This window comes from Podarcis melisellensis (assembly GCF_964234715.1).
Source record: "Podarcis melisellensis genome assembly, chromosome: 8".
Lineage (NCBI taxonomy): Eukaryota > Metazoa > Chordata > Lepidosauria > Squamata > Lacertidae > Podarcis > Podarcis melisellensis.
This window is the reverse complement of record NC_138540.1, coordinates 42,082,545-42,109,251: the sequence shown is the minus strand read 5'-3', so window position 1 is coordinate 42,109,251 and position 26,707 is coordinate 42,082,545. Positions and strand designations below refer to the sequence as shown.

Here is a 26,707-nt window from a genome sequence, read left to right as displayed (position 1 = left end):
CCAGTTTACTTGGTGTTAGATACCATCAATATATCATTTTCATATAATTTTCTCTTAAACTATAGCATGCTGTAAATTTTATATCCGTATTCCACAATGATTCCCACAACCACCACCCCACCCAACAGATCTCCATCTCTGAGAGCCATACTGTCATGCTGATTTTCTTCCCACCTGAATAGGACGCTTTCTCTTTCAGATCTAGTCCTATATGGGTGATGTAGCTGCAAGGGGGTTTTGTTGCCTTATTGAAAGCAAAAGAGTAAAAAGGTTCTGCAGTATTAAGTAAACAATAAAGTGATATGATCTGTTGATTTCCTCTGAAAAGCTCAAGTAATAAAAGCACCCTGGATAAGTGTAATACGTTTTGTTCTGCATTTTGTTCTTTTGTGTTGTCATCTTCACCTCCAAATGCCTTTGCAGGAAACTTTTTAATATTCTAGAACAGTGATTCTAAAACCTTTGTTCCCGCTGTCCACTTGACAATTGCTGGAGGTCTTGGCAGACCATTTAATGATTTTTCTGCCTGTTGTAGCAATGGTAATGTTCTGTGCTAGTTGCTTTTTAATTGCTCCCCCCCCCCCTTATGTGTTGTTTTACAATTTGAATTCCATAGAATTTGCTTCCATAGAATTCAAATTGTCATATAATAAAATGCAATCCAAGGAATAAAAGAAGCAATAAAAACACACTTTTAAGTCCACATGAGTATTTAATGCAATGGACGTGCCATCTCCTATCTTCCCCCATGAATCCACAGACATGCCATGGACTATAGTTTGGCGTCCCCAATGTCTAGAGCCTGTGCCTGCCACTGCTGGGTCTGATACCACTGAGGTGGTAGATCACTGGCGGAAAAGTGCTGCTGCCATAGCTCTGAGAAATGAGAGTGGATTGAGCCACCCTGTATAGAGCTAGTCTACATCACCACTACTGCTGCCCTGAATTTCCTACCTCTGCAACAAGTGGACTGCCTGTTCAGAGCAGGCAGGGCGGGGCAGTTGGGACACCCCTGTATCCCTTGTTCCAGCTAAAGGACAGGTTGCACCCCTGTATTGTCAATTAGATTCTAGTTTGAATCTATAGTTCAGGGGTAACCAACACAGTCCCTTCCAGACGTTTCTTGGCACCAGCTGTCTCGGACCGTTGGCCATGTCCACTGAGGCTGATGGTCATCTTGTGGTCTCTTCGTTGGCTATCCCTACCCTAGTTACTTTGCTGGGTCAACCACTACAATGCTGTTTACATGGGGCTGCCTTTAAAAATTGTTTATTTATATTTAGGCTGCCTTTCTGAATACAACCCATCCATGGTAGCTTGCATTGTTAATCATTGGTACAATTGGTTGTAAATTTGTTTCCAGGTTCAGTTTAAAGAACTGGTATTAAACTGGTTCTAGACTTTATGGTTTTAAAGGCTACCTTAAGGATTGCCTTTGTAAATCTGAAGCTGCCCAACCTTTAAACTCCAACTCACCTGAGATCACTTGGTCAGGTACAATAGATGGGCCTTTCTTGGTAATTGCACCCAAACTATGGGCTGCAACTCCCAATGGAGATCTTTCAGGATGCCTATTGAGGGTGTTTTCTATATCAACAGGCTTTCAGTATTTTAATTACCGTACTTTTCTGTGTATAAGACTATGTTTTTTTACTCTAAAATAATGTTCAAAATCTGGGCTCGTCTTATACACGGATAGTATCTCCCCCCATTTTCTTAAATCGGAGTCCTCCAAAATAGGGGGCATCTTATAGATGGAAACATATGGTACTTTTAAGGAATTTATGTTTTTAGTGGGGGTTTTAAATATTGGCTGCTTTTATGTTTTATTGTTTTTACTGTTATATGAATTCCTTTTGGTTTTTAGCAGTGTCTTTGTAACTTTTGTTTGTATTTTTGTAAGCTGATTTGATTTTCAGAAACACAAGTTATAAAATAGGCGCAGTTTGGCCCTTGTATGTAGCCATGTTTTGCATTTGGTTGCATTCCAAGAACTGGGGGTGGGGACCCAGGTCATTGGATGGCCCAAGAGAGAGCCTTCTCTCCAGCTAACTACATTTTTTATTCATTTTCCAGCCGCCAACCTGAGCCACCAAAGAAGGAGAAAGAGGCGACCACGACCACCCCTTCTCAGTCCAAGAGAGCAGATGAGTGGAAGGACCCATGGCGCCGATCAAAATCCCCCAAAAAGAAGCATGGGCTGTCTGCTTCACCCAGCCGTGCTCGTAGGCGCCGGAAAACCTCTGCCTCTTCAGCCTCCGGCTCAGGTTCATCAAGGTGTGAACCCGAGATGGGCAGCAACAGATGCAAGGGGATTTCTTACAATCAGCATCACTCCAGATGGCTCCCAGGACTCAGTCCTAGCCGAAAGAGCAATGCTGTTGGTGGGAGGAGCATGTGAGCCAGAGACAAAAGAGAATAGCCTGTGCGGCCAGGGGATTCTGTTGTGAATAAGCATCCAGCCCTTTCTTGGATGCACTAGGGCAGATTGCCCTGGTGTTAGTCAATGGAAAGAGAGCTTAAATCAATACTGTGACCTGTTGAGACTGAATGGCAGAGAGTGACAGCCTGTGCCCCTGGAAAGGTAGCCTCTAAAGGCAGGCTACAGCAGAGTAGGACATAGACCTCGTGTGAACCTACTAGAATCTCGGGGGGATTTTGAAATAAGGGAGCTTCTTAAAGCAAGTAGAACTGAAAATAAGAATTGATACAAATAATGTTCCAGTTGCCGAAATGCTGTTCCCTCATATGTACACATACCTTTTATTTCCTTTCAGGTCATCTTCTCGCTCCTCCTCCTATTCTGGATCCGGTTCTTCGCGGTCACGGTCTAGATCTTCCTCATACAGCTCCTACTCTAGTCGCTCTTCTAGGCACAGCTCCTTCTCAGGCAGTCGATCCAGGTACTGTTTCTCCAAACGTGTTAGCTGGCAGGTTCTTGGGCTCCCATAGTGAGCCTCCCTGAGTCAAGACAGGTTCTTTCAGGTGAGTCTGGGCAGTACCCTGTGGAAAGCTCAGGACAGCCACTTGATGTCAGTTTTAAGGTGCCGCTGGAAATCCTGGAAGTGGAATCCAGGACACAAACTAAGTTCAGAATTCAGGGAGCATAGCTGGTCACCAAGGCACAGCTGCATGATTGCTGCCTATAAGTAGTTTTACTACAATTTATATCCTTTATTTTAATGCCCCTCCTTTTAAAAATTAAAATACCTAAAATGCTCATCTAGATTGCTATTTTTCTTCAAAATAAATCATACCTTAGTCGTTAATTCATAGCTTCTTTGAGAGCACTTTACATATTAATATTGCATTCCATATTTTTCAGGCCCATTTGCCCACTGCTGCTTGCTTATTGCATTTTTTCCTATTGCAAGGAACATTCTTGCACCTGCAAATAAAATGCTCACCAGTATTCAGCTCTATTCTCCTCTTCACGCAATTTCTCATATCAGCCTAATGGTGTCTGGAGGGCACCAGGTTGCAGAAGGCTGACGTGGGATTTCTTGAAATTTGGACCCCATTTCCATGCTCTCAAACTCACAGGTGTGGCCTGCTGACTTATGCAGAATTTACGCACGAGTAAGTGTGTTTATGGTTGTGACCCTGCAATGGCATTTCAAATAGACACAGTCGCCACTGTCACATGCACTGGAAAGAGGCAGTTTCCTAGATGGGCACCCTGCTAAACTACTTTGTGTGTTTGGGTTGGCTGCTGCTACTGAAAAGTTATGAAATGGTGATGAAATATCCAGGTACAACATGTTTACGATCATCTGTTATCAGAAGAGAAAAAGTTGTGTAAACAAATGGTGGCAATCTTGTGACCCGTGGAGATGATTTTCTCTTCCAGATCAGCAGAGGAGTGTGGGGGGGGGAGAGAGAGAGAGAGAGAGATCTGGATGACTATCCAATAATTCTGTGATTCCTTCAGCCCCTGACCAGTTGGGGAGCTGCTGTTTCTCCACTTTCTGGAGGTTGCCTGCTTGGGAGGGTTCCTTTTCCCAGTCCATGTTCTAGCTTCCTCTCTACCAGGAGATGTGACCGTTGGCTTAAAATGATGGGGCATGGAACCGTTTCTGAGCTACTTGGACCCTAAAGAAAAGAGTTCCATGTTGCTGGATCCTGACCAGGGTAGAGCTCAGCCCTTTTCTGGCCCCGTACCGAGATGTGGGTGGAGAAAGGCCCATCCTATGGGGCAGTTCAGCATCCCTCCTTTTCCTGCTCCAAATTCTGCAGATTAGAAGCTAGGCAACTAAATTCTCGTGTCATTTGATCAATTTGAATTCCAGGATTTGGGCCCTTTTCCCCAGTTAAGTTGCACTAGGGCAAGAGCCTGGAGGGAATGGGAAGAGGGGCAGTTATGGAATCTGAGAGCTGTTGGGACAAAGAGCCAAGTTGGTGGTGAGGCACCACCCCCAGTTACTGGCAGTCCTGCCGGGTGTGTTGCTTGGCTTCTCATTTCAGGCGGCCCATTTCTGCCAACCACCCATGCTAAAGCTTCCTTCCCTTCAAGGGTGCTCTTCTTTACACAACCAGCCCCACTTCACCAACAGATGTTGGGTGCTGGTTTTTCTCCGCAGTACCTCTGATCTAAGAGTCCTGCGGACACAGATCACTCACAGCCTTGAATGTGGCATGGGCAGCACTTGGTGCACTGAAAAGTCGAAAGCCATCATCTATCCAAAAGACACTTCCAAAAAGTTTGGATAGTAGAGAGTTTTGTAAAAGAAAAATGGTACCATTTTTGAACTTTCTTCAGAGATTCTTATCAGCCTGCTTTACACAGATAACAGCAGAAGTGTGGCATTGGAGGTGAGGGCTTGCATGAGCTTAGAGCTCTTTTCCCCACAGTGGCAGGTGGGGGACCAGTGTTGTGGTCAACAGATCCTCTAAAAGCCAATTCAGAGTGGAGCCCTGCAGGTGCTGCTTCCAGGGTTAGCAGGCCATTCAAATCTCACCAGTTGGCCACCTGTTGTTTGATTGTGCCCATATATTGTAAAATATTCCATGAAGCCATCATGCTTGAAGAATTGGCCCCATTGCCTACTTAGCTCATCCATCTGCCTTTAAAATCGGTCTTTTGCTTTTCAGTAGTTGTTGTTACTTCACTTTGTTACTTCGTTTTATTTTGGTTCAGTCCAAAACCCCCCCCCAAAAAAACTGTAGACTGATCCTCATGTTTCACGATAAAAACCAAATGGAAGAATATTCAGTGAATTGTTTGCATTTAGAAGGAACTTAGCATGGACTTTTATAATGGACTTAACTGTCAGAGGTCCTTTACCTTTTTTAGAGGCACCCCCAATTCAATGAGGCTTCTGCTGTATTTAAAGGGTGTATCTAGACTTTCCCCTCATTCTCATTCTCTCTCTCTCTCTCTCTCTCTCTCTCTCTCTCTCTCTCTCTCTCTCTATCTCTATCTCTATCTCTATCTCTGTTGTCTGACTTTTCAGGTCACGGTCCTTCTCATCTTCCCCATCTCCTTCTCCAACGCCATCTCCACACAAACCTCTTCCCAAAGCTAAAGGAGAGCCTGCAGCACCTGCTGGAAAGGGGTAAGATGCTGTGTCCGCTCTGGGCAAAGTGACATTGGGACATTCCCTTTTGAGGTTCTATAGCAGTATAAAGGTGCAGGGGCACTTTGCATTTGTCACATTTAGAACTAGACCAGCAAGGTACTTTCCACCAGATCAGGTTTGTAAAGTGTGGTCCTGTGGTATTGTGGCACCCAGGCGTGAAATAAAGCAAACACAACAGTTGTCTGTACTTAAATATTGATTTTTAAATGGACGTCATCTCCCTTTTCCACGAACATGTGACACATGCTTCACATACAATTAAAGAGATGACACAGTTCTGCTGAGGGATGTCTACCTACTTGTAGCAATGTTGGTTCTGCGAGGCCTGCAGCTTATCTCTTGATATGCTGTCATTCACTGATTGGATGAATGATAAAGCAATAAAATGTGTTTATTTAAACATACGCTCTTTGGGTTAGTCATCATAGGGCAGTAGGCAGACTTCAGGCTTATGGGATCTACTTTTAAAAAAAAACACTAAAACCCCAGGATCCAACAACTGGAGCCTAGTGAGTGGGGGGGGGAGGGCTACATTTCAAATCAAACTGTTCTAAGCCCAGACCTTTGTTTCGAATACTAGAACTGAACAGAGCTCACAGTCCTTCCACTCAAAAAGTCCATGCCTGATTTCCTCCCCCCACCGGGCCCCCTAACAGTATAATTTGCAGTGGGGTGGAACTGGGGAAGAGAAAGTCACCCCATTTGGCCATGGCGATGAGCTTGAAAACATGAGGCAGATTTGGTGAAATGTCCAGAGACCCCAAAATAGACTGAACAGGACTCACTGTGGTCCCAGGAGCTGCACTTTGGAGCTCTGTGCAAAAGTTTCTTCCAATACAAAATGCAAAATAAATATATGCACGGTCACCTAAATGACTCTGAAAACCCTGTTGCTGTACTGTCCATATTCGTTTCATTAAAAGTTTTGTCTCCCAGAATATTCCTCCTTTTGCAATTCATGTGAATTAAGGAGAGTTGGGAGAGCAACTTCCCCAGAGCCTTACAGGGAGCTCAATTCCAGCATGTCCAGTTAGAAGAATTTGAGGGAGGAGGGCTAGGAAAGGCCTGTGACAACTCTGGAGAGCCATTGCCAGTAGAGTAGGCAATACTGGGCTTAAATGAACAGCAGCCTGTCTCTTTGAAAGACAGCTGAGCTTTGTATGTTCAACCTGGGCATCTGGTGTCCAACCCCAAGACGCTCTTTCACCATCCTGTCTCCCAGAATGTGCCAGACGGCTTTAGCATGGTCGCTAAGATTTGAGGCCAGACTTGAGTCCAGTTTAAAAAATCTAGCACCCACTCTCTTCCAGCCGGTCTCTCTGCTCCTGTCATCTTACCCATTTTACTTTTGCAGTGACAAGCCTGTGAAGAAACTACCTGCCCCTCCAGCACCTCCACCAGTCACTAAAACTGCCCCAGCTGCCCCGGAGCCACCCAAGCCAGGAAACAGTAGAGAGGCGAGGCGGAAGGAGCGCCAATTGAGGATGCCACCCCGGAGGTAGGAGGAACAGGGGAGCTTCCTAGAACAATCTCCTAATAGGCAAGTCGAAGCATGAGCTGCTTTCTTGGGAACCTGGGGAGGCACAGCGGCCCAAGTCATTGCTTCATGCCTAGGGGCTTCCCAAGACATAGCTGTTTACTTGAAATGTCACTTAAGGCACCAGCGGCTAGCACTTCGTTTGCCCAAAGGGCCACATTTCACCCTTGACCAATCCTCAGGGGCCACATTCGAGGAACAGCTGTGTCCATAAGTGGGCATGTCAACTCCACATTTCACAAAGACATCACAGAGAAGCAGGGATCAATTCAGGCAGGAGAAATTATCAACTCCTCTCCCTTCATCATATGATTGATCTGGTTACCAGGGAAGGGATTTCTGAGCATCTTGGGAAATTGGCTGTGGCAAAGCGGGGTTCTCCAAAGTGAAATTAGCGTGCAATTCAAATGTGTAGAATTTCTGAAACTGGCACAATATAAATGGGCCACATCCCAAAGGATCTAATTCCATGCAGGCAAAAGAAACCGCTTGTTTCCTATGTTCTCTTGGGGCTCTTTTGACCCTGCTTGCTTCATTGGCTGTGGGAGCTGCATCCGGAAGACAGAAGAGAGAAACTTCCCTGCCCTTCATGGCTTCCTTAGCATTCCTCATTAGAATCATGACCACAGGTTTTTAGAGTTCTGTGACTGAAAGCCAGGTGAGAAATAGGTCCATGCCAGGAAGTATCTGTGGGGAATCCCTTCTCTTCTCCCCTGTGATCACTTTCGGGAGGAAGGAAGGGCACAGCCTCCCTTTGCCCCACAAGAGGACTGGTTTCCCGCAACTGGTAATTAGCGGCCTGCTGCCTCTGATTGTGGAGGCACAGTCATTGTAGCTATTAGCCATTGATAGCCTTATCATCCGCGATTTTGTCTAATCCTCTTTTAAAACCAGTTGGTGGTACCCCAGTGGGAGTCCCATAAACGCAATAGCCCTCTCCTGTTTGGAATCCCAAGCAACTGATTCCAAACACATCAAAGAGTGTAATGTATTGCTCAGCCAACTCAAGAAGAAGAAGAAGAAGAAGAGTTTGGATTTGATATCCCGCCTTTCACTCCCCTTCAGGAGTCTCAAAGCGGCTAACAACCTCCTTTCCCTTCCTCCCCCACAACAAACACTCTGTGAGGTGAGTGGGGCTGAGAGACTTCACAGAAGTGTGACTGGCCCAAGGTCACCCAGCAGCTGCATGTGGAGGAGCGGAGACACGAACCCGGTTCCCCAGATTATGTGACTGCCGCTCTTAACCACTACACCACACTGGCTCTCAATTATTTCTCCCACCACCCAAACTATCCCTAGTTAGGGCTTGGGCCCGTACGCCATGGGGATGGTCCCTTGTGGCAGAAGTCATCTCACATGCGGTACCCATTGCCATAGAATAGCTTCCACTGCCCCACAGCAAGGATTTTCAAGCAGAGTTACTCCATTATGATCCCTACTTGCAAGAATCCACTTTAGCCCTCTCCCTCCTGCTGTTAGGTGCCCAGCACATCCACATGGAAGAGAGCTATTATTTTATAAGTCACTAGGAGATGCCTTACATAGCAAGCCACTGATAGGTTGTATTATTAATATTAATTATTGCTTAGAATTTATTCTGCTGATATTGTTGGTTTTCACCCGTCCTAAGTAAGGGTTTGTGGGTGGCTGTGTATTCCTGAGTGCCCCTGTATGGCAAGCATCAAGGTTTGCCTAGAAGACCAGCAAAAGTGTCTTGCACTGATGTCCACCTGGTATGTAACAGGGAGCTTGAACTTGTTTCTTGTTGCAGGCGGGCCATCAGCTGCAGCATGAGTGGCAGCGGCAGCAGCTATAGTGGGTCCAGCTCCCGTTCAAGATCCATCTCCCGATCCCTCTCTCGATCTCATTCTCGGTCCTCCTCAGCTTCCATCTCCCCATCACCGTCTGGGTCCAGAAAGTCCAGGTGAGATATTTCCTTCTGTTTCTGGGCTGGAAGAGTAAAACATGTGGCTACTTATGCGGAATGAGGCATCTTTCTCCTAAAGCAGGATTTGTTTGAAGGAAGCAGGATGCTTCCTTCATGGCTACTTGAGTAAAAACTGGGAAATGCCCAGAAATCAGCTTTTCTTATAAAGACCTTAGAATTGCCATGCTGGGTCGAAGCATCTGCCTCCGCAGCATGTCCTGTGACTTTGCCCAGCCAGAATCGTCAGGATGGTTCAGAAGCAGAGCATGCTAGGTACAATCTTCTCCTTGTGGTTAACCCCAACTGTGCCCTCTGAAAATGTTTCTACCTTCATGCCTTGTGGCAAGAAGCATCAAGCATGTGTCATCAGCTGATTTGACTTCGCGTTTAATTCATTACGGTGCCTTGCAGTTCTTTCCTTATATTAATTTAGCTGTTGCAGGAAGACATCCTTAAATCTATTTCCAAGAAGGAATTGAAATTGTGAGGTTAGGGAGGAGATTGCAGAGAAAACATTCATGACATGAACAGTTTGTTTTGCATAATGTTATGTTTTCCTGGGGCTCCCTGCATCAGATTCTAGCTTCCACATCAATGAATACAAAAGGTTCCCAGCTGAGCTGGTGTTCCAGTGACATCTGGAGGGCACCAAGTTAGGAAAGGCTGTGCTGGAGCAGCACAGTTGGCCACCGTTTTGCTGATGAGCATCTTGACTGATTGTGAAAGTTCTCTTGATATCGCAGCAATTCAGCCAGTGGAGGGGGGTGGGGAGGAACAACTTGTATCCAGATGGACAACAGGCAGAAACCATTTTCAGTCTAGTACTAAATTGACCTGGTGCCCTCCAGATGTTTTGGGACTCCTGGAGGGCACCAGCTTATTTATTTATTGGCGTTTTCATCCCACCTTTCTCTCCAAGGAGCCCAAGGTAGTGCACATGGTTTTTTCCCCCTCTAAATGAAGGGGGTATGACTGTGAGGTAGGTATGGCTGACAGGCAGCGACCGGTCCAAGGTCACCCAGTGAGCTTCATGACTGGGGTGGTGAGAATTGAACCCTGGTCCTCTAACCAGTGCACCACACAGGCAAGGCTTTATTACATAAGCAAAACTATTCTCCACTGGGGTGCTGTTTCAACCCGTTCTTCTGGATCTAACTTGTATCTTTGTCCTCCTTGCACCCAACCCAGGTCCCTGAGTGTAAGTAGCGTCTCGTCCGTTTCCAGTGCCTCCTCCAGTAGCAGCTCTGTGCGGAGCGCTGACTCAGAAGACATGTATGCCGACCTAGCCAGCCCGATTTCTTCGGCCAGCTCCAGATCCCTAACCCCAGCGCAGCCGAAGAAGGAGAGAGGTAGGCCACTCTGCCTCCAGAATATGATTTGCCTGTGTTTCTTCAAGCACCTCCTGTGGCACTGCCAGTCTCCATTCCCCTCTGCTGCTCACTTCCCCTCCCCTCCCCCCCCCCCCACCGGACTTCCCTGTTTTTGTTGCCCTTATTTGCAGACTGCTTTGGAATGTTCTTCACTAGCAGACGGAAAGACGTGTGAAATCTTCATGAACACAGTTCACTAGCACTATTTATTCTGGATGCAGAATGCAGATCATTTTGGCGAAGGGTCCTTCTGCTGTGCTCATCATATCTGTTCTCGATAATGGCACATGAATAATGCAAGTTTAGACCATGCATGTGGTCTGTTTTTTCTAAAGGCAAAATTCTGCCCTTTTTTAGCAGTGGAAATACACTGCAAATTCATTGGCAACAGCAGGGAAAGCCAATCAGCCGGCAAGGGAAGCCCAGAGAAGAGCCTCACCAATTATCTTTAAAGCGCAGGTGGGTTGATATTAGAGCAGGCATCCTTGAGCAGCTTTTGTCCCAAACCATAAACAGCTATAAAGGTTATTGCCAGCACCTTTCTTGGTGCATGCACTAGAGAAATGTCACCCATGTGGTTGCTACATTTTGAGCCGACCAAAGTTTCTTCAAGTAGAATCTCGCAAGCCACATATTCAAGCCTGGATGTTACTAAGGCATGGGTAACAGTATCCGAACTACTTCTGTGTAGGAAGGGGCAGAGCTCTAGGACATTAACATATTTTTGGATTGGATTGCATGTATTTTAATATTTTTTAAACTTCACTATATAACCATCTCAAAGGTCTTAATCTGAGCCTTGCGGCTTTTATTCCAAATGTGCTTGGGGCTGATGGGAGTTGTAGTTCAAAGCATTTGGAGAGCACCAGGTTGGGGAAGACTGGTTTAGGTTGAGCCACCACTTAAAAGGACCTCAGGTGGCAGGTAATAGGAGAGCCCTGCCACCTTTTCTGCTGGAAGCCTTGAAGAGCTGCTGCTAGTCAGAAAAGACAGCACTTCCAGTGCTGCAGCTCAGAGGCAGAGCTCAGTGCTTTACATGCAAAAGGTCCTGGGTTTAATCCCTGGCATCTTTATGAAGGGCATGGAGAGGCCCTTCTTCTTTTTCTTATATTTTTTATCAGTTTTACAAATTGTTACAAATCAGACCTAATTACTTTAATACAATTTCATAAAATCAGGTTTCCCGCTCCTGTTGAAAACATGTGTCCATCACTTCCTCTTGTGGCCACTTCAAATCTTCTTTAATATCCATTTAAACCTTCACATGATGTTAGTCCATTCTCGCAGCTGACCATAATTCTTTCCTTACATACAGCACCACTGTTAATTCTCATAAATATTAAATCCATTTCACATGTGTAGTCCTTCATAAACGGTGTTCTCAGGTCTGGTGTGTTGGGAGAGTTAATTGCTATCTTCCTTTGTTCAGTTCTCTTCCTTTGCTTAGTTCCCTGCAGTGTTTACAAGGTAATTTCACATTCCGTTCCCTTCCTTCCTCTGTTCGCCAACTTGTGTACAGGCTGCAGCTATAAATAACTCCTAGATAAGATGTCCAATCTCCACCATTAAAATTCCACTCTGGGGTTCTTCCTCAGCACAGCTAAGTTTTTTTCTCAAATACAGCTGCTTCTTGCCAGATTTAATGAGCAGCCATTCGTTTTCTTACTCTGCATTGCTCCCTCACACTCCTGGTCCAGTCCTTTATTCTGAATAATGAGGACTAGAATTGTGCTATATTTTTAGAGGAAGGGTCATAGCTCAGCAGTGGAACATCTCTGTTGCATGCAGGAGATCCCAAGTTGAATCCTCAACAGCATCTTCAGGTACGACTGGGAGAGACCTCTGATATGCTGGAAAGCCACTGCCGGTCAGTTTAGACCAGTAGTCGTCTACCTTTTCAGACCCAGGACCCACTTTTAACTCAAACACACATTTGGGGCCCCATTTCTTAATCTTTTACCATATATTTGCATGGTGGTAGTGCTGCTGTTGCAACCCACCTTGGATCAGGCCATAACCAATTAGGGAGCCCTTACCCACCAGTTTGAAGACCAGTGGTTTAAACAGTACTGGACCAGGTAGACCATAGATTATATAATGTTGCTTGTTTTCAGCCCAGATTGTCTACAGTTGCTGTCATGTTGACTGTCCCCTGGCCTTGCTTACAGAAACCTGGGGAGGGGAGGAGCACTTTCTGGCTCTTTGATCACCAAAGCATGTTCTGCTCCTAGCAGGAAAGCCCAAAAAAGAAGGTGGCGGCAACATCAAGGAGGAGAAACGGAAACGGGAAGCCCCAGCACAGCCCCCCAAGCCAGCCAAGGCCGTGCAAGGGGGTAAAACTCAGCAGCCGCCCCCACCTCAGCAGCCCGCACCGCCCCAGCCGCAGCCAGCCGGTTTCAGCGCCCACAAAGAAATCAAACTAACACTGTTGAACAAGGTGAGGTTTTTGGGGGGGGCGCAGACTGAGAGGGTCTCCTTAAATATTTTAAGCCGTCCCTCAGCTTTCTTGCATGCAGTTGGAGGGGAGGGGACTTCCCACTTCTCTCTGGGGCATTGATAATATTGAATAATATGCACAGGGGCCCAAGAAGGCTTCCTCTGACTTGGGGTCCACCCAGCAGCTGCCTTTAGGTGTGTGACGACAAGGCGTCCTCAAAGCAAATGAGGGTCCTGCTTTGAGGGTGAGGTGTAAAGGGCTGGCTCAGATAGCGGGCAGGTGGATCTGATCCACCACAGGCAGAACTTACTTCTTTGCAAAAAATATGTCTATACTGCTACATATAGGCAATAAAAAATGTACAAATTTAAAGAGATCCACTATTAGAGAAAGATAGTTAATTGCATGCATAAGTTGGCAGCACATAAAAAGATTTCAGTAGCTGCTTAAGGAATAAAGCAGAAGGTGCCTGCTGAATTCTGAATGGTGAAGAGAGGAACTTTTCTGCCTCTCTCATATTATAGGACACCCAAGATCAGCCAGTTAAATTTGAGGGGATCCAGATAGCAACTGTTTCACCAAATGCACGTTTCCACTTCTTTGGAGTTGGTCATCCAATTTGACTGATCAATGTCATATGGGAGCTCTTATCAGCGACTTCTTATTGGGGAAGGGGGACAGCAGGCAAATCACACTTGCGGGCTTCTTGGAGGCATCTGTTTGTCTGTTGTGTGGAACACAAACACTGGGTTGGACGACTTTCTGGTCTGATCCAGTAAGAGGCTGCTCTTGTGTCCCTGCAATCCTGCAGGGGCCTCTCTTGCATAAACAGCACTGAAGATGCACCCACCATGCAGCCCTGCTGGTTAACTTGTTATGAGCAAACTGCCTGTCATTAGGACAGGTCAGATATGTGTGATGGGAGTGGTACATTGCAGAAACATCTGGAAGGTGCATTGGGTGTTGTGTTTACAGCATGCATGACACCTTCCCCCAGGGGCCACTGCCAAGTCACACCACCCAGAAGCTCTCATCACTTTTGTCCCTGGGCATACCGGTAGTTGAGGCATTTCTCTGTTAGTCACACTAGAGTGGGACAGAACAGCAGTAAGCAGCTTTTAGGTTTACACAAGAAAGCAGAGCACTGGGGACAGACTGAGCAGCATGTAGTCTGCTGGGAAAGCAGCACATGGAAATAGCAGGGATTTTTCTGCTTCTGGCCTCCCAGTTGGTTTCAGCTTGAAGAGGAATGGTTGACCTCTGCTAAGGGTGGGATTGGAGGTGCCATTGCTCTAGGGGGAGAGGACAGTTAAAAGTGGAAGCAGGCTGCTGCTGCTTGCTTGATTGACTAACTGCCCAAGGCAGGCACTCACCTGACCAGTCGCATGCTCTCAAGGCCACAACACACACACCTTTTCTGGGCCAGCCTCCAGCCGCACTCTGACCTTCTCCTCGGAAAATGTGCAACAGAGCCTCTGGCTAGAGCCAGCAAGGTGAAGACTTGGAGCACAAATGTCCTGCTGCAGGGAGAGTGCCTCATTGACAGGCCAGCCTCTGTGTGTGTGTGTGTTCGTGTGTTCCCATGCGTGAGCCTGGCTCAGTCTTATCCCTCCCATTCTCTTTGCAGGCAGCTGACAAAGGAAGCAGGAAAAGGTACGAGCCCTCTGACAAAGACAGGCAGGCTTCTCCTCCAGCCAAGCGGATGACCCTTTCTCCAGACAGAGGTGAGGAAGTGTGTGGGACCAGGAGGGGAGACCTCTGTTGCAAGGCCTCTCCACATGCAAATACTTCAGCTGTCTACTTCTGGTCTGGTCACCAAGCTGGGTTTAGCCACTTGTCTGTGTTTGAACTCGGCACAGATGCCCTTCTCGGTGACGGCTGCCATGTGCGCGTGCGCATGCATGCACACACACTCAGCTCATTGCCGTGGAATTTGGTGCACTTGTCAGATCCTTGAGAACCACTTCAAAAATAGAGAGCTGCCTGTCTTTTTTACTTCAAAGGCAAACTTGAAAATGTGTGGGCAGCAGTGCGGTTGCCCAATGCCACCTTTGTTACAGCCAGCGGAAGTGAGGAGCTTAGTGGTGGAGTATGTGCTTTTCATGCAAAGGATCTTGGCTTCCATCCCTGGTGTCTCCAGGTACTGCCTGAAACTCTGAGGAGCTGCTGTCAGTCAGTGTAGACAACCCTGAGCTAAATGGACCCCATGTTCTTGAATTGCTATAAAGCAACTTCCTACATTCCTGTCTTTATACATGGTTTTTTTCTTCAGGGTTCAGTTTCTGCTTTTATTTATTTACCTTTTTTTAAAAAAAATGCAGGTGTGATGCTCAGCTGAAAACAGTTTAGTTGCAACATCCCCAGCTGCTCCCTGCCCTCACCCAAGTATTTGTTAGATGATCAGCTCTGACTCTTGCCAAAAGCTGGCATCCCAGGCTTTCCCCTGACTGTGTTGCAAGCTCATTAAGGCCGACATGCCAGAGCTGCTGCCGGTATACTCAGCCTGGACTGTGCCTGCAGCCAGAGGCACAATCTGCCGTGCCAGGCTTGGAGTTGCTTAACTGTTGCTGAGGCAACAACTTTTCCTGAGAGCATCAGTAACTCAGCCACATTCCTTATGCTGATCTTGCCACCTGAAAAAAATGCATTGTACAAATCAAAGCTGGTGTTGCTAAGAAACCGGAAGCTGGAAAGTCCCCAGTTCAAATCTCACCCCTGTTGTGAACTCATGGCAGATGGTCATGTGTTCATTCTCTCTCTTTTGGCTTTCCACCTTCAGCACAGAAATGAGAACACTGACCTACCTCACAGGGTTGTTGTTAGGGCTACTAAGATAATGTACATGAAATGTTTTGAACACTTAAGGGATCATTAATAACAGCTGCAGTTTGAATTGTTGGGAATTGTAATGTTGCTGTTGCTATTGAATCTCCCCTTTAAAACAGCCATCCCCAACTGGGTGCCCTCCATATATTTTGGACTTGATGTCTCCTCAGCCCCGGCATTGTACAGCCTGGGGCTGGTGTAACTTACACTCCAGTACATCTCATGGGCAGCTGGTTGCATTGAAATATACTGACTGCATTAAAAGGCTGCATTATGTAAAGGCTGCATTAAAATATACTGACCCCATTCCTCAATCAGTGATTTCTGAGGGAGGGCGCACCATATGGAAACAACCACCATACTCAGACTACCTGATGTATTCTTCCTTCCTCAGGTACCCGTGATAGGAAACCTGCAGGGAGGCTCTCCTCTCCCAAACAAGACCGTCAGCGGGGTCCTAACCTGAAGCTCTCAGCTGCTCAGGCAGACAAGTAAGTTCTGTGCTCCATGATCTTGGCCTGCTGCATTTTTTGGCTTCCTGCCTGGTTTTTTCCTCCCTGCGGCTCTTTGAAGGCTGCCATGCTTTAACTACATCAGGAGGCAAGGGCCCACATGCCCAGGCGGCAACTGATAGCTGCAGCAGCCATCCCCGGGTGATCCCCAACCTCTGTGAGTCACAGGTGATAGAGCCCAGTTGCCCATTTGGGTCATCCCTTGCCCTATGACTCATAAAGGCTGGGGATCACCTGTCTGAAGGCCTGAAGCAACCCCAGAGGGCATGGGACAGGTGGTATATCTTGAATGTCTTGGGTGTAACCTCACAGGGCATCACCTAAAAGGGCAGGGGATGACGCTGCGTGGGCATTAAAGTGGGGAATTACCACAGGGATGGAGATGACTATCTGAGGACCTGAATAATGCCCAGTCAGAGCACCTGACTGGCATACTTTAAATGGTTGCTTTTTTTCTTCCCAACCGAAGATTCCTGTGATGCCAGAAAGCTTGTACATGAATCTGCTGCATCTTACACCCACCCACCCACCCCACTCAGTAACTTCCTGCAAAAACTGGGTTTCCAGTGCAGGCTGGACAATGAGATGTAAGATTGGAGGCCTTATTTAGCAAGTAGACTTTTTAGCTGTTTGCATTGTTTCCACTGCATTGCCAAGGTGAGGACTGTAGGTTGGATCTGATGGCTGATGTGGCTCTGTTGCCCTCGAGGGTCACACCCAGCTAAGCTTCACTCACAGCAGAAGCACTGAAATTAATGGATCTATGTTAGTCATAGATCAATTTAAATGGGACTCCCTCTGAGTGTGACTAGCATTGGATACAACCCTGAGTCGTCTATGCTGGGGGTGGGATCATAGCACAGCATCCCTGGTCTCCAAAACACAAAATGTCCCATAGCTCTTTTGTCTACATTTTTTCTCCAGCTGCAAAAAAAAAGTTTTAAAATCCCCTTGGTTTAACTAGAGCATCCCCCTGCAAACATTCCTTTCCTGAGAACTCTGTACTGTCTACAACTTTGGGTGCTAGAGGTTGCCTGGTGGAGAAAATCGGTGGGCAAGCAACTCCCTGACTGGTGAAGTCACAGAGAGTGTAGCACTAGAAGCTGCCAACTCTCCTTTCTGGACAGAGCAGGGCCCTAACTCAGTGATAGAGCATCCACTTTTCATGTAGTTACAATCTATCGTTTCTTCAGTTAGAAGCAGACATGGGAAAACTCTGCTTCAGAACATGGAGAGCTGCTGGCTGTCAGAGCTGAGGGTACAAGGCTAGACTGACGTACCATCTTGAGGTATAAGGAGCCCTCCTCAGCCTGGTGCCCTCAGATCTTTTGGGTTGCCGTTTCAAATGTTGCATGCAGTTAGCATAGGCTGCATCAAGAAATCCCAGTTTTTGTACTATTTTGTTTTTTGTTTCTATTGTAAGACTCTTTGGATGGGTATCTGTTCAGAAAAGCAGTGTAGTGGTTAGTTAGTGTTGGCCTAGGACCCGGGAACAAATTGGGAGGGGGAAAGCCCTGTATTGATGCCTTGAGCTCCTTGAAAGAAAGGTGGGATATAAATATAAAAATAAATGAGCATCAGCAAGTGACTCCACAATATGTGTATGAGTAAATGATTATTTTTTTTAATGGACTTGGAGAGGATACTCTTCCTGGAGCCTCTGGCCTACATTCCTGGTCATTTCTTACCATTATGTCTTTTTTTTTCTGTCACAGGAAGCGCCCACTGTCACCGCAGTCCAAGAGTTCAAGCAAAGTTACAAGCATCCCAGGCAAAGCAGCTGAGCCCGGGGGCCCAGCTGCTGCTGCGAAATCAGGCAAGTCCAGCACATTGTCACGGCGGGAGGAGCTCCTGAAGCAGTTGAAGGCTGTGGAAGATGCCATTGCCCGCAAACGAGCCAAGATCCCTGGGAAAGTATAGTCTGCCTTGGTCCACCCTGGATTAGAGACTGCTCTCTGTGTTTTTATAAATAGCATACATACAAGCAGCCACTTCGGATTTTGCAGTTCAGTTTTATTTTGGCTGTGATCCTTTTTAAAAAAATAATAAATTGAAAAGAGAAGAGTTTTGTCAGCTGAACACCCACCCGCCCCTTCTGGCGGTCTAAGACGGCTCCCTCCGGTTACCTCCCCAGCCCACGCGTTGCCGGCACCGTGGCGGAGGCAGCCACGTTGATGTTTTTTCCATGTCCATCATGCACAGAGGACTCTTAACTGCAGCCCTGTCCAGATGCCTTCTCTGCTCTGTCCTCCACTGCTAGCTACAAGTTGTGTTTCCTTAGTTAGCCCTGCTGTGTGTTGAGTGTCTTCAGCAATGCAGTTCTACAATGCTGTGTAAGGAGAGAGAGCCAAAACTCGCTCTGTCATCTGCCGGAAATGTCCCCCCACCCACCCACTACACCTCTGTTTGTTTGTCTTCTTCCCACCCCTCTCCACCTTACCCCCCACAAGAACTAAACCAGTTGCATAGATATCCTTGATGGAAGTCTGGTCGGAAGATCCCATGTGTCTTTTTATTTTAAGCAAAAGATTGTTTTCGTTGATTAAAAAAAATGGAAAAGCAAAGATTTCGTCAGGATGTGTGTCTAAAAAGAGGGGTCTTTTCTTTTTTTGAGGGGTTATGCTGAAAATAAAGTATTTTGATAAACAGCTTCTCTTCTTTGACGTGCTTTGTTGCCATCTCAGGCCTGTCTTAGAATGCCTGGTAAACCCTACTAGAAAAATTAACTAATAAACTGAAACTGACACTGGGACAAACAGAAGAAGACACCTTCACCCCGGTATGGCTCCCCTTTATCACATACACAGCCCAACAGGACAATGACAATAATCCACCAACAGCATACAAATCAATGTGGCTAACCTGATCCAAAACACCCACCCACCTCGCTCACACACGAAAACAAAGATCACCACAGCCAATCACAATCAATCGCACAGTAGGCCAACCCCAACCTCTCTCACCACCAAAGGAACACAAGTGAACAACGCAAGCACGCTGACACCAAACTCTACGTACATTAAGCATAATAGAAACACCACTACCCGACCCCACCCCCATCCATCTCCCCTCCCTCCACCCCCTTTCTTTTTTTCTTTTTTTTTATTCTCCCCCTAATGCCTCAACAAATGAAACGGATTTGTAAAAATGTTAACATGGGGGAAAAAAATACGAGGCATTACACTTACCTCTGTAAAACAAGAAAACCCTTAATAAAATATTTTTTTAAAAAAAAGAATGCCTGGTAAACTCCCACCATCAGTCATTTAAATTTCCTATGAAGGGTGGATTGGGAATTCCTGCAGGGAATTTAAAAATGTGTGGGTTTGAGCTTATTCCCCCTCAAAATCAATGTGTTATATCTAAAGGTTAAAGGTACCTTCTCCCATGAGATGGAAAGCAAAAATAATATACCACTTTGTAGTGAAACTTTAAAATATTAAAACTATCAATAAAATACTGTTTAAAAGCGATTGAAAAGCTGCCTTCTTCCCTGCTTTGTTATGCAAGGAAGATTGCACCCCAACTTAATGTGCTCAAATGAGCTGATCACCAGAGCTTGCAGACAGCCCTGCCAGGTGCTCAGAAGACCCAATGGGCCTTCAAAACAACATGCAGAAGAAAGTGGGCCAGCTGACCTGCAAACTTGGCTCACGGGGTGGAGGAGAAAATGACCCAGTCCGTTAGTGAAATCTAGTTGTCCACTCCTGTCTTTAAAGGTCTCTTTCAAATTAGACAAGCTCACATAATTTTTCGTCTTAACTAAACTGGATCTTTGGGTCATTCAAATGGTTTGGCTTCCCCTGTTTTTCCTTCCTCATCCCCCCAATTTTCTTCCAGTCCCAAGGAACTCACAGAAGCTAATTGTGAACTCCAGAAAAGGAGGAGAAAGAGGGCTGGGGATTGACAACCACTTGTCCCTGACCTTACATTTTAAAAACAGGAATCATTGTCGTCCTCCAGCCCACTTGTGCTTACCACACAATAAAACACCTGCTAGTATCACTGTTCACATAACGTCACTGCTTATGAAAACTGTCAATAAAATTGGAGAGAAGTAAGCTCAGATTAAGCAAATATATGTCATGTGATGCAGAATTAATTTATGGAATTTGCAGCCACAGGATGTAGCCATGGTCCCTGGCCTTAAAGGCGGATTAGACACATTCTTGACGAAGGCCAGGTGGGGGTTAAGTAAAACCTCCAGTTTCAGAGGCAGTCTGCTACTTCTGGATGCAAGTTTCTGGAGAGCATCAGCAGAAGGCTGATGCCATCCAACTCTGCTGGTAGACTTCCTGGAGGCATCTGGCTTTTCACTGGGGGGAGCTAGATACTGGACTAGAAGGGCAACTCACTCCGATCCAACCAGGGTGTTCTATGGGCAAGATTATTCAAGGAGCTGTGGCCTCCCATTTTAATGGGCATGAGCTTCTACTGACACTGCAGCCAGTATTAACATCCAATTCCCCCTTAGGCCACTGTTAGTTGTAGAGGGCATTTCACAGGCCACTGATCTAGCCCCTTTCCAGGCTCTGCTTCCCATCTGCCCTCCTTGACTACGTCTTACTGACTTGCCAGAAACTGATGCTTGAATTGAAGAAAGGCCTGTAGACATGGGGGGGCGGACAGAGAAATACGTAAATAAAGCTCCTGCGTGTCAGCATGACATGCACACTGGCCTTCTATTAACTTTCACTGATAAAGAAATGTGTCATCTTAGGGTTTTTGTCAAGTTTTTAAACCTATCTTGATCAAACCAGCAATTTGGGTGTGTGTGTTTTACACACTTCCAGTCGCTGGACTGGTCACTGATGCCTGAAGCCAGACCAACAGGCAAGATTGCATCACCTGTGCTTTGAAATCAGTTACACCTCCATTTTATGTTAGTCACGCAGCAAGGGGACGCAAATAGTGATATTCCCCCGCACCCAGCCCCACAAAAAAAGAGAAAAGGTCAGTACCCACACATCTTGGGACCAGAAAGCTGCTGACCTCACTTCAAGTACCCTTAAGCCTTTCAACACACTCCTCACCTATCCACCTCTGGTTCTACAAGTATCTTTGTAATTTGACGAATTATGCTAAACGCTCAGCTGTTAATTGCCATTTTCTGTGCTGAAGTTTGGGTGGGTGTTTATGGGCTTTATATTTTTATTCGGTTTAGCTGCATTCTTTTTGTAATTATGCAGTTTTTGGTTCTTATGCTTATTACAAGCCACTTACAGAGACTCTTCCCAAATCACACTGAACACTTGTAATAAAAAGCTGCTTAAAACAACATCGTAAAAGCTTACGTATTTAAAACAGCACAATACCTCAAGGGAATATAAGGAGATACCTGTAGGGTCAGGCCAAAGCACTCTTCCTGTGTCTTGATATGATATACAATAGCCTTGTGTTCTTCCGGAAGCTTTGGTATTCTGCAACATGGCACCAAATTCCACCAGCAATTAGCTTATGATATTTGCTGCTTCTCAAAATAATTAAACTGAAAGTGGCTTAAACACTAAAAACAAGAACAGCCGGAAATAAGTAATATATATTTAACAAAACAGTATTCATTTGGGGGAAGGGGCATAGCTCACTGTTAGAGCATCTGCCTTGTACCAGAAGGTCCCAGGTTTAATCCCCAATGGATCCCACTTGCCTGCAACTCTGGAGAGCTGTTGCCAGCCAGTGTAGACAATTCTGAGCTAGAGGGACCAGTAGTCTGACTTGGAATAAGGCAGCTTTCTATGTCCCTTTGTAAGGGCAGAATATTGTGTCATTGGAGACATCTAGCTGGCTCTGGCAGGAAAAGGAAAGTGGACAAGATGGGCCCATAGTCTGGTACTCTTATGTAACAGTTGCATTTTCAGTGGGCAGAAGATTATGGACTTGCTAAAAAAACCTGAGCAACAGAGGACAAGGCTATCAATTGCTACAATGGCTATTTTCCATCCCCATCTCCATGAGGGCAGGATGCCTCTGAATACCAGTTGCTTGCAATCACTTTTATCACCCACCCACTCAGGCTCATGTTCTTCCATAAGTACCTGGAGGACATAAGGTGGTCCTCCTTGCTGTGTAGGGCAACACTAATGTCACCAAAATCTTAAGGGTTGCCACTATCCCAGAGAGTACCTGCCTGGGAGCAATACCTATTAAGCTGAAATTAAATGAGGAGAGGCACTCTCTTCCCCCACTTTCTGGCGAGGAGATGCTCTGATCAGCAAATCTGCACCCGCTGAATTTCTGCATTTTATGTACCTGCTGATGGTGCAGGTGTGCAACTGGGACTCTGTTTTGATCACTAAAGCATATCCATGCATAGACCTCATACTCAGGGCCTGCAGGATGGCTATGATTTTAAAAACTGATATTGTGGCAAAAGGTATTGGCCAGCTATCTGGGACCTTTCCATTCTTGCTTAATTTTGGAGTTCTGGCCTTGGCTTTAGGTGTCAAGCTAGCCCAGGACATAAGACGTGCCCCTAGTGCTGGAGAGGGAACTAGCGGTGTCACCCTGGGTCTGTTTATGTAAGAGGTGTGTAGCCTTTACTGGGCCCTGATTGGCTCGTTGCACCAGTGACACTTGCAGTGAACAGAAATAGCTCACTTGAAGGTGCCTGTTAGCTTCAGGGGCTGGCAGTGGAGAGCCCTGCCCTGGATGAGTCCCTCCTTCCTATGGGAAACCAAAGAGGAAGTTCAGCTCGGGTGCTTATCAGTTCATCAGCTTCAACAATCACGCAATTCCTTAAGTTTCTGTTTGAGATTGGGGGGAGAGGGGAGGGAGAGAGAGAGAAAGAGAAATGACTGAATCAGGCCAGTAGCCTATCTAGTCCAGCAGTGGCCAAGCTGATATCCGTGGTAATCCTCAAACACAGGCATCAGCAAACATTTTCAGCAGAGGGCTGGTCCACTGTCCCTCAGACCTTGTGGGGGGGCAGGACTATATTTTTTTGGGGGGGGCGGATGAAAAAATTCCTATGCCCCACAAATAACCCAGAGGTGCATTTTTAATAAAATCACACATTCTACTCATGTAAAAACACCAGGCAGGCCCCACAAATAACCCAGAGATGCATTTTAAATAAAAGGACACATTCTACTCATGTGAAAACACACTGATTCCCAGACCATCTGCGGGCCGGATTTACAAGGTGATTGGGCCAGATCCGGGCCCCGGGCCTTAGTTTGCCTACTCATGCTCAAGCAGGACCCAGCACAAGAGCACTCTCCCCTCCTGGGGTTTCCAGCAACTGGCACTCAGAAGCATTTCTGACTGTGGAGGCTGAGCATAGCCATCAAGGGTTATGCACAGACATTGACAGCTGTGCCCTACATGAATTTGTCATTTCCCCTTTTAAAGGCAGCCAAGTTGGTGGCCATCACTGCCTCCTGTGGCAGCAAATTCCGTAGTTTAACTCCACCCTGAGTGAAGGAGGACTTTCATTTATCTGTCTTGAATCTTCCAACGTTCACTTTTAGTTCTAGCATTCCGAGGGAGAAAAACCTTTCTCCATCCACTTTCTCTGTGCCGTGCATAATTTTATACACTGCTTTTGTGTCACCTCTTATTCACCTTTTCTCTAGACTAAGAAGTCCCAAATGCTGCAACTTTTCCTCCACGCCCTCCATCATTTTAATTGCTCTTTCCTGAACCTTTTCCAACTCTACAATATTCTTTTTGAGGCGAGGTGACCAGAACGATGCACTGTTATTTCGAATGCGGTCCAACCCTCGATTTATATAACAGCAATTTTATTTTCAAGAAGCACAAATCCAGAGTTGGTCTGCTTTACCTGTCATTGGCTCCACCTGTGGTTTGGGTTCCCTGCCTTCTGCTATACCACTCACAAGGGCCACCAGCCCCAACAGACGATGGTGACAGTGTCCTCTTCACCTGTTCACCATACTGAAAAAAGAAGTAGAACTTTTGCATGTGTTAAGTCATTAATACTGAGGTTCCAGGTGATGAACAGGTCCTGGGGTAATCAGGAACCTCTTCCCTGCCCCCAATCCTAAATCAAAGTGACACTTTTCCTCCACGGCAATTGGATTATTATTTTATAAATCATGTTTATTGGTTTTACAAATACAACATACAAATAAACACAAATTAGAAAAAAATTAGAAAAAACATACCTGTATAAAGAGATTCTATGAATCTCAAGACTTTCCCCCCATTCCCTCCATGCAGTCTCATTTTAAGAATCTGCAACTGTATATTCACACGTACTCTAATTTTTATATAAAACCATATTGTCCATAGTATTTTTATACCAAAAGTGAGTCAAAATCCTGCTCTTGTTCCCTTCTGCTTACAGTGGTTTCCTAGGTAACTTATAAATTTTCCCCATTCTTTTATAAAGTTTTTATCCTCTTGGTTTCTGAGTTTTCCAGTCAGCTTTGCCATCTCAGCATAGTCCATCAGCTTGGTCTGCCATTCTTCTTTGGTAGGGACTTTTATCTTCTTTCCAACTCTGGGCTAATAACATCCGGCCGGCTACAGCAATTGGATTACTATTTAAGTAGCACACACTTTGTACATAATACCACTTAATGCAGATCTCTGTTCAGAGGGTCTTGCAATTTCAAATGCTACACAGGGAAGACAGTGGGTGAACAGGACGGGGTGGGGGATAACACAGGAGAATAATGTGCATACATTTAAGTTGAGGTACTTCCAGCAGGGCAGAGCTAGAGCATCTAGCCAGATGTTGCTGGGTTACACCAGGTGTTAGAGAACCTTGGTCCTCTCCTCCAAAAGCCTCTGAACAATAATTCCCATCAGCCCCAGCCTGTATGGCCAATGGCCAGGCAAGATGGGAGCTGTCGATTAGCAACATCTGGGGGCTCAAAGGTTCCTCACACCTGCTTGTATCTTCTCACATCAGCCCTAGCCAGCATGGGAATGAAAGAACTGCAGCTTTCTCAAAGAAGAGATGCTGTGGTAGACAAAGCTTCACCTTTGAGTGTCTGCCTGTTGCACGGCTGTTTAAGACACAATATGCTTTTATTTGAACCTGTGAAGCTGTTGTCTATCTCTCAAGCTCGTTCCAAGCTCCACTGCTCAAGCTCTTCTCATGTGGAGATGCTACAAATCAAACCAGGGTTCATCAACATAAACAGTCTCTGCTATAGGGCTCATCCCAACGTGGAACACAGAATCAGACCCTAAGAAGATCCCTACTGAATCGGGTCAACAGCCCATCTAGTCCTGCATTCTGTTCTCACAGTAGCCAACCAGAGGCCTGTTGGAAGACAAGCAGGATCTGAGCACTCTCCTCTCTCTGACAAACAGTGGAGGCAAAGCATAGCCATCAGGATTAGGCACCACTGACAGCCTTCTCCTCCGTGAATTTGCCTTTTCTAAAGGCTTCCAAGCTGGCCACTGCCTCCATAGTTTAACTATGCACTGTATGAAGTGAAGAAGTTACTTCTTTTATCTGAGATTCTGAAACTCAGTGCACTTTTCAGAAGTCTCTTACTTCCTTTGGCCTCCCTTGGGGTCTGACCCTGGCCAAGCATTCTGAGAAAGTCAATATGGAGTCAGTACAAACTGCTTTAGCTAAGCCACCAGGCCACAGGCCTTTAAAATCATGAGTTAACATGACGGCGCATGTGATGATGGCCCAGGGAGCTGTCTTTTCCTCCTATCCGGCCTTGGTTTTCCCCCGGGTGCCTTTGTTCACTCACTGGCGTGCTCTGCCTGTTAACAAAAGGCAGCCACATACCAGGCGAGCCTTTTCTTGCATAAGAATTGTCAAGAGGCGGGGCAGCGGTGGGGTGGAAGGATGCTTCCGTGCAAGCCCTCAGAGATTGCTAGACTGTGCAATTTACTGCACCGAATCAGAGTATTGGGCAATCTCTTATTTAAGATCTAGTTACAACCCTTTCCTTTCCCCCCTTTTTGAAAAAAGTGGTATAATACCTGTGTTTCATGCATCCCTGACTCCTTTCTATTGTATGCAAACTCCAAATAAATTTTATGATGCTTCATAACCACCCCGATTGCTAGCTGGTTATTGCCAATTAACAAATAGATTGATTAATTAGCTGATGATGCGCCAGGCTCCAGTGCATACTCAGAACTCTATAGGCTTTAGAGTATTGGTTAGGAGAATGCATTAATTTCTCTGGATTTTCCACGTACATAGAAAACGTACTATGGAGCAAGGAAGCTTGTGGGATTCCCCTTTCCACACCTTCCTCCATTCATGTCCTGTCCCTGCCGTCCCTGCCATCACACTGCCCAGCTGCCACTTTGCTCCTCATCTCATGACTGAGCTGGCTGGCAGTGTTGCATATGTATACCCTGCATATGTTTTTGGAGCCAACTTTATAGCAATGGAATATCCTCTTTTCCTCGGTGGGAAACTGCTCTTTCCAACACACTCACGCTCTGCCTATGCACCCCTTTTTGCTCTCGCATGGAGGGAAACCCCCAATTTTTTTTTTTTAATGAGACCTAACCACCTGTTTTAATGAGACCTAACCACCACAGCGGGCGGCACTGTGGGTTAAACCACAGAGCC

At 46.1% G+C, this 26,707-nt stretch overlaps 1 protein-coding gene across 2 annotated transcripts in view; it reads left to right on the top strand.

Annotated features, from left to right (window-relative positions):
- ZC3H18 (zinc finger CCCH-type containing 18) overlaps positions 1–18,836 on the top strand; it is a 54,680-nt gene extending 35,844 nt beyond the window's left edge. The window contains exons 10-19 of one of the 2 annotated variants that reach the window (XM_081920170.1): positions 2,077–2,277; positions 2,778–2,903; positions 5,454–5,555; positions 6,934–7,077; positions 8,888–9,040; positions 10,232–10,392; positions 12,648–12,850; positions 14,478–14,574; positions 16,071–16,167; positions 17,904–18,836. In XM_081920170.1, coding sequence (XP_081776296.1) covers positions 2,077–2,277; positions 2,778–2,903; positions 5,454–5,555; positions 6,934–7,077; positions 8,888–9,040; positions 10,232–10,392; positions 12,648–12,850; positions 14,478–14,574; positions 16,071–16,167; positions 17,904–18,108 — 1,489 coding nt within the window. In that variant the 3' untranslated portion in view covers positions 18,109–18,836. Of the gene's footprint in view, positions 1–2,076; positions 2,278–2,777; positions 2,904–5,453; positions 5,556–6,933; positions 7,078–8,887; positions 9,041–10,231; positions 10,393–12,644; positions 12,851–14,477; positions 14,575–16,070; positions 16,168–17,903 lie in introns of both variants that reach the window. The other variant, XM_081920169.1, reaches the window with a different exon arrangement.
- Positions 18,837–26,707: the final 7,871 nt, after the last annotated feature.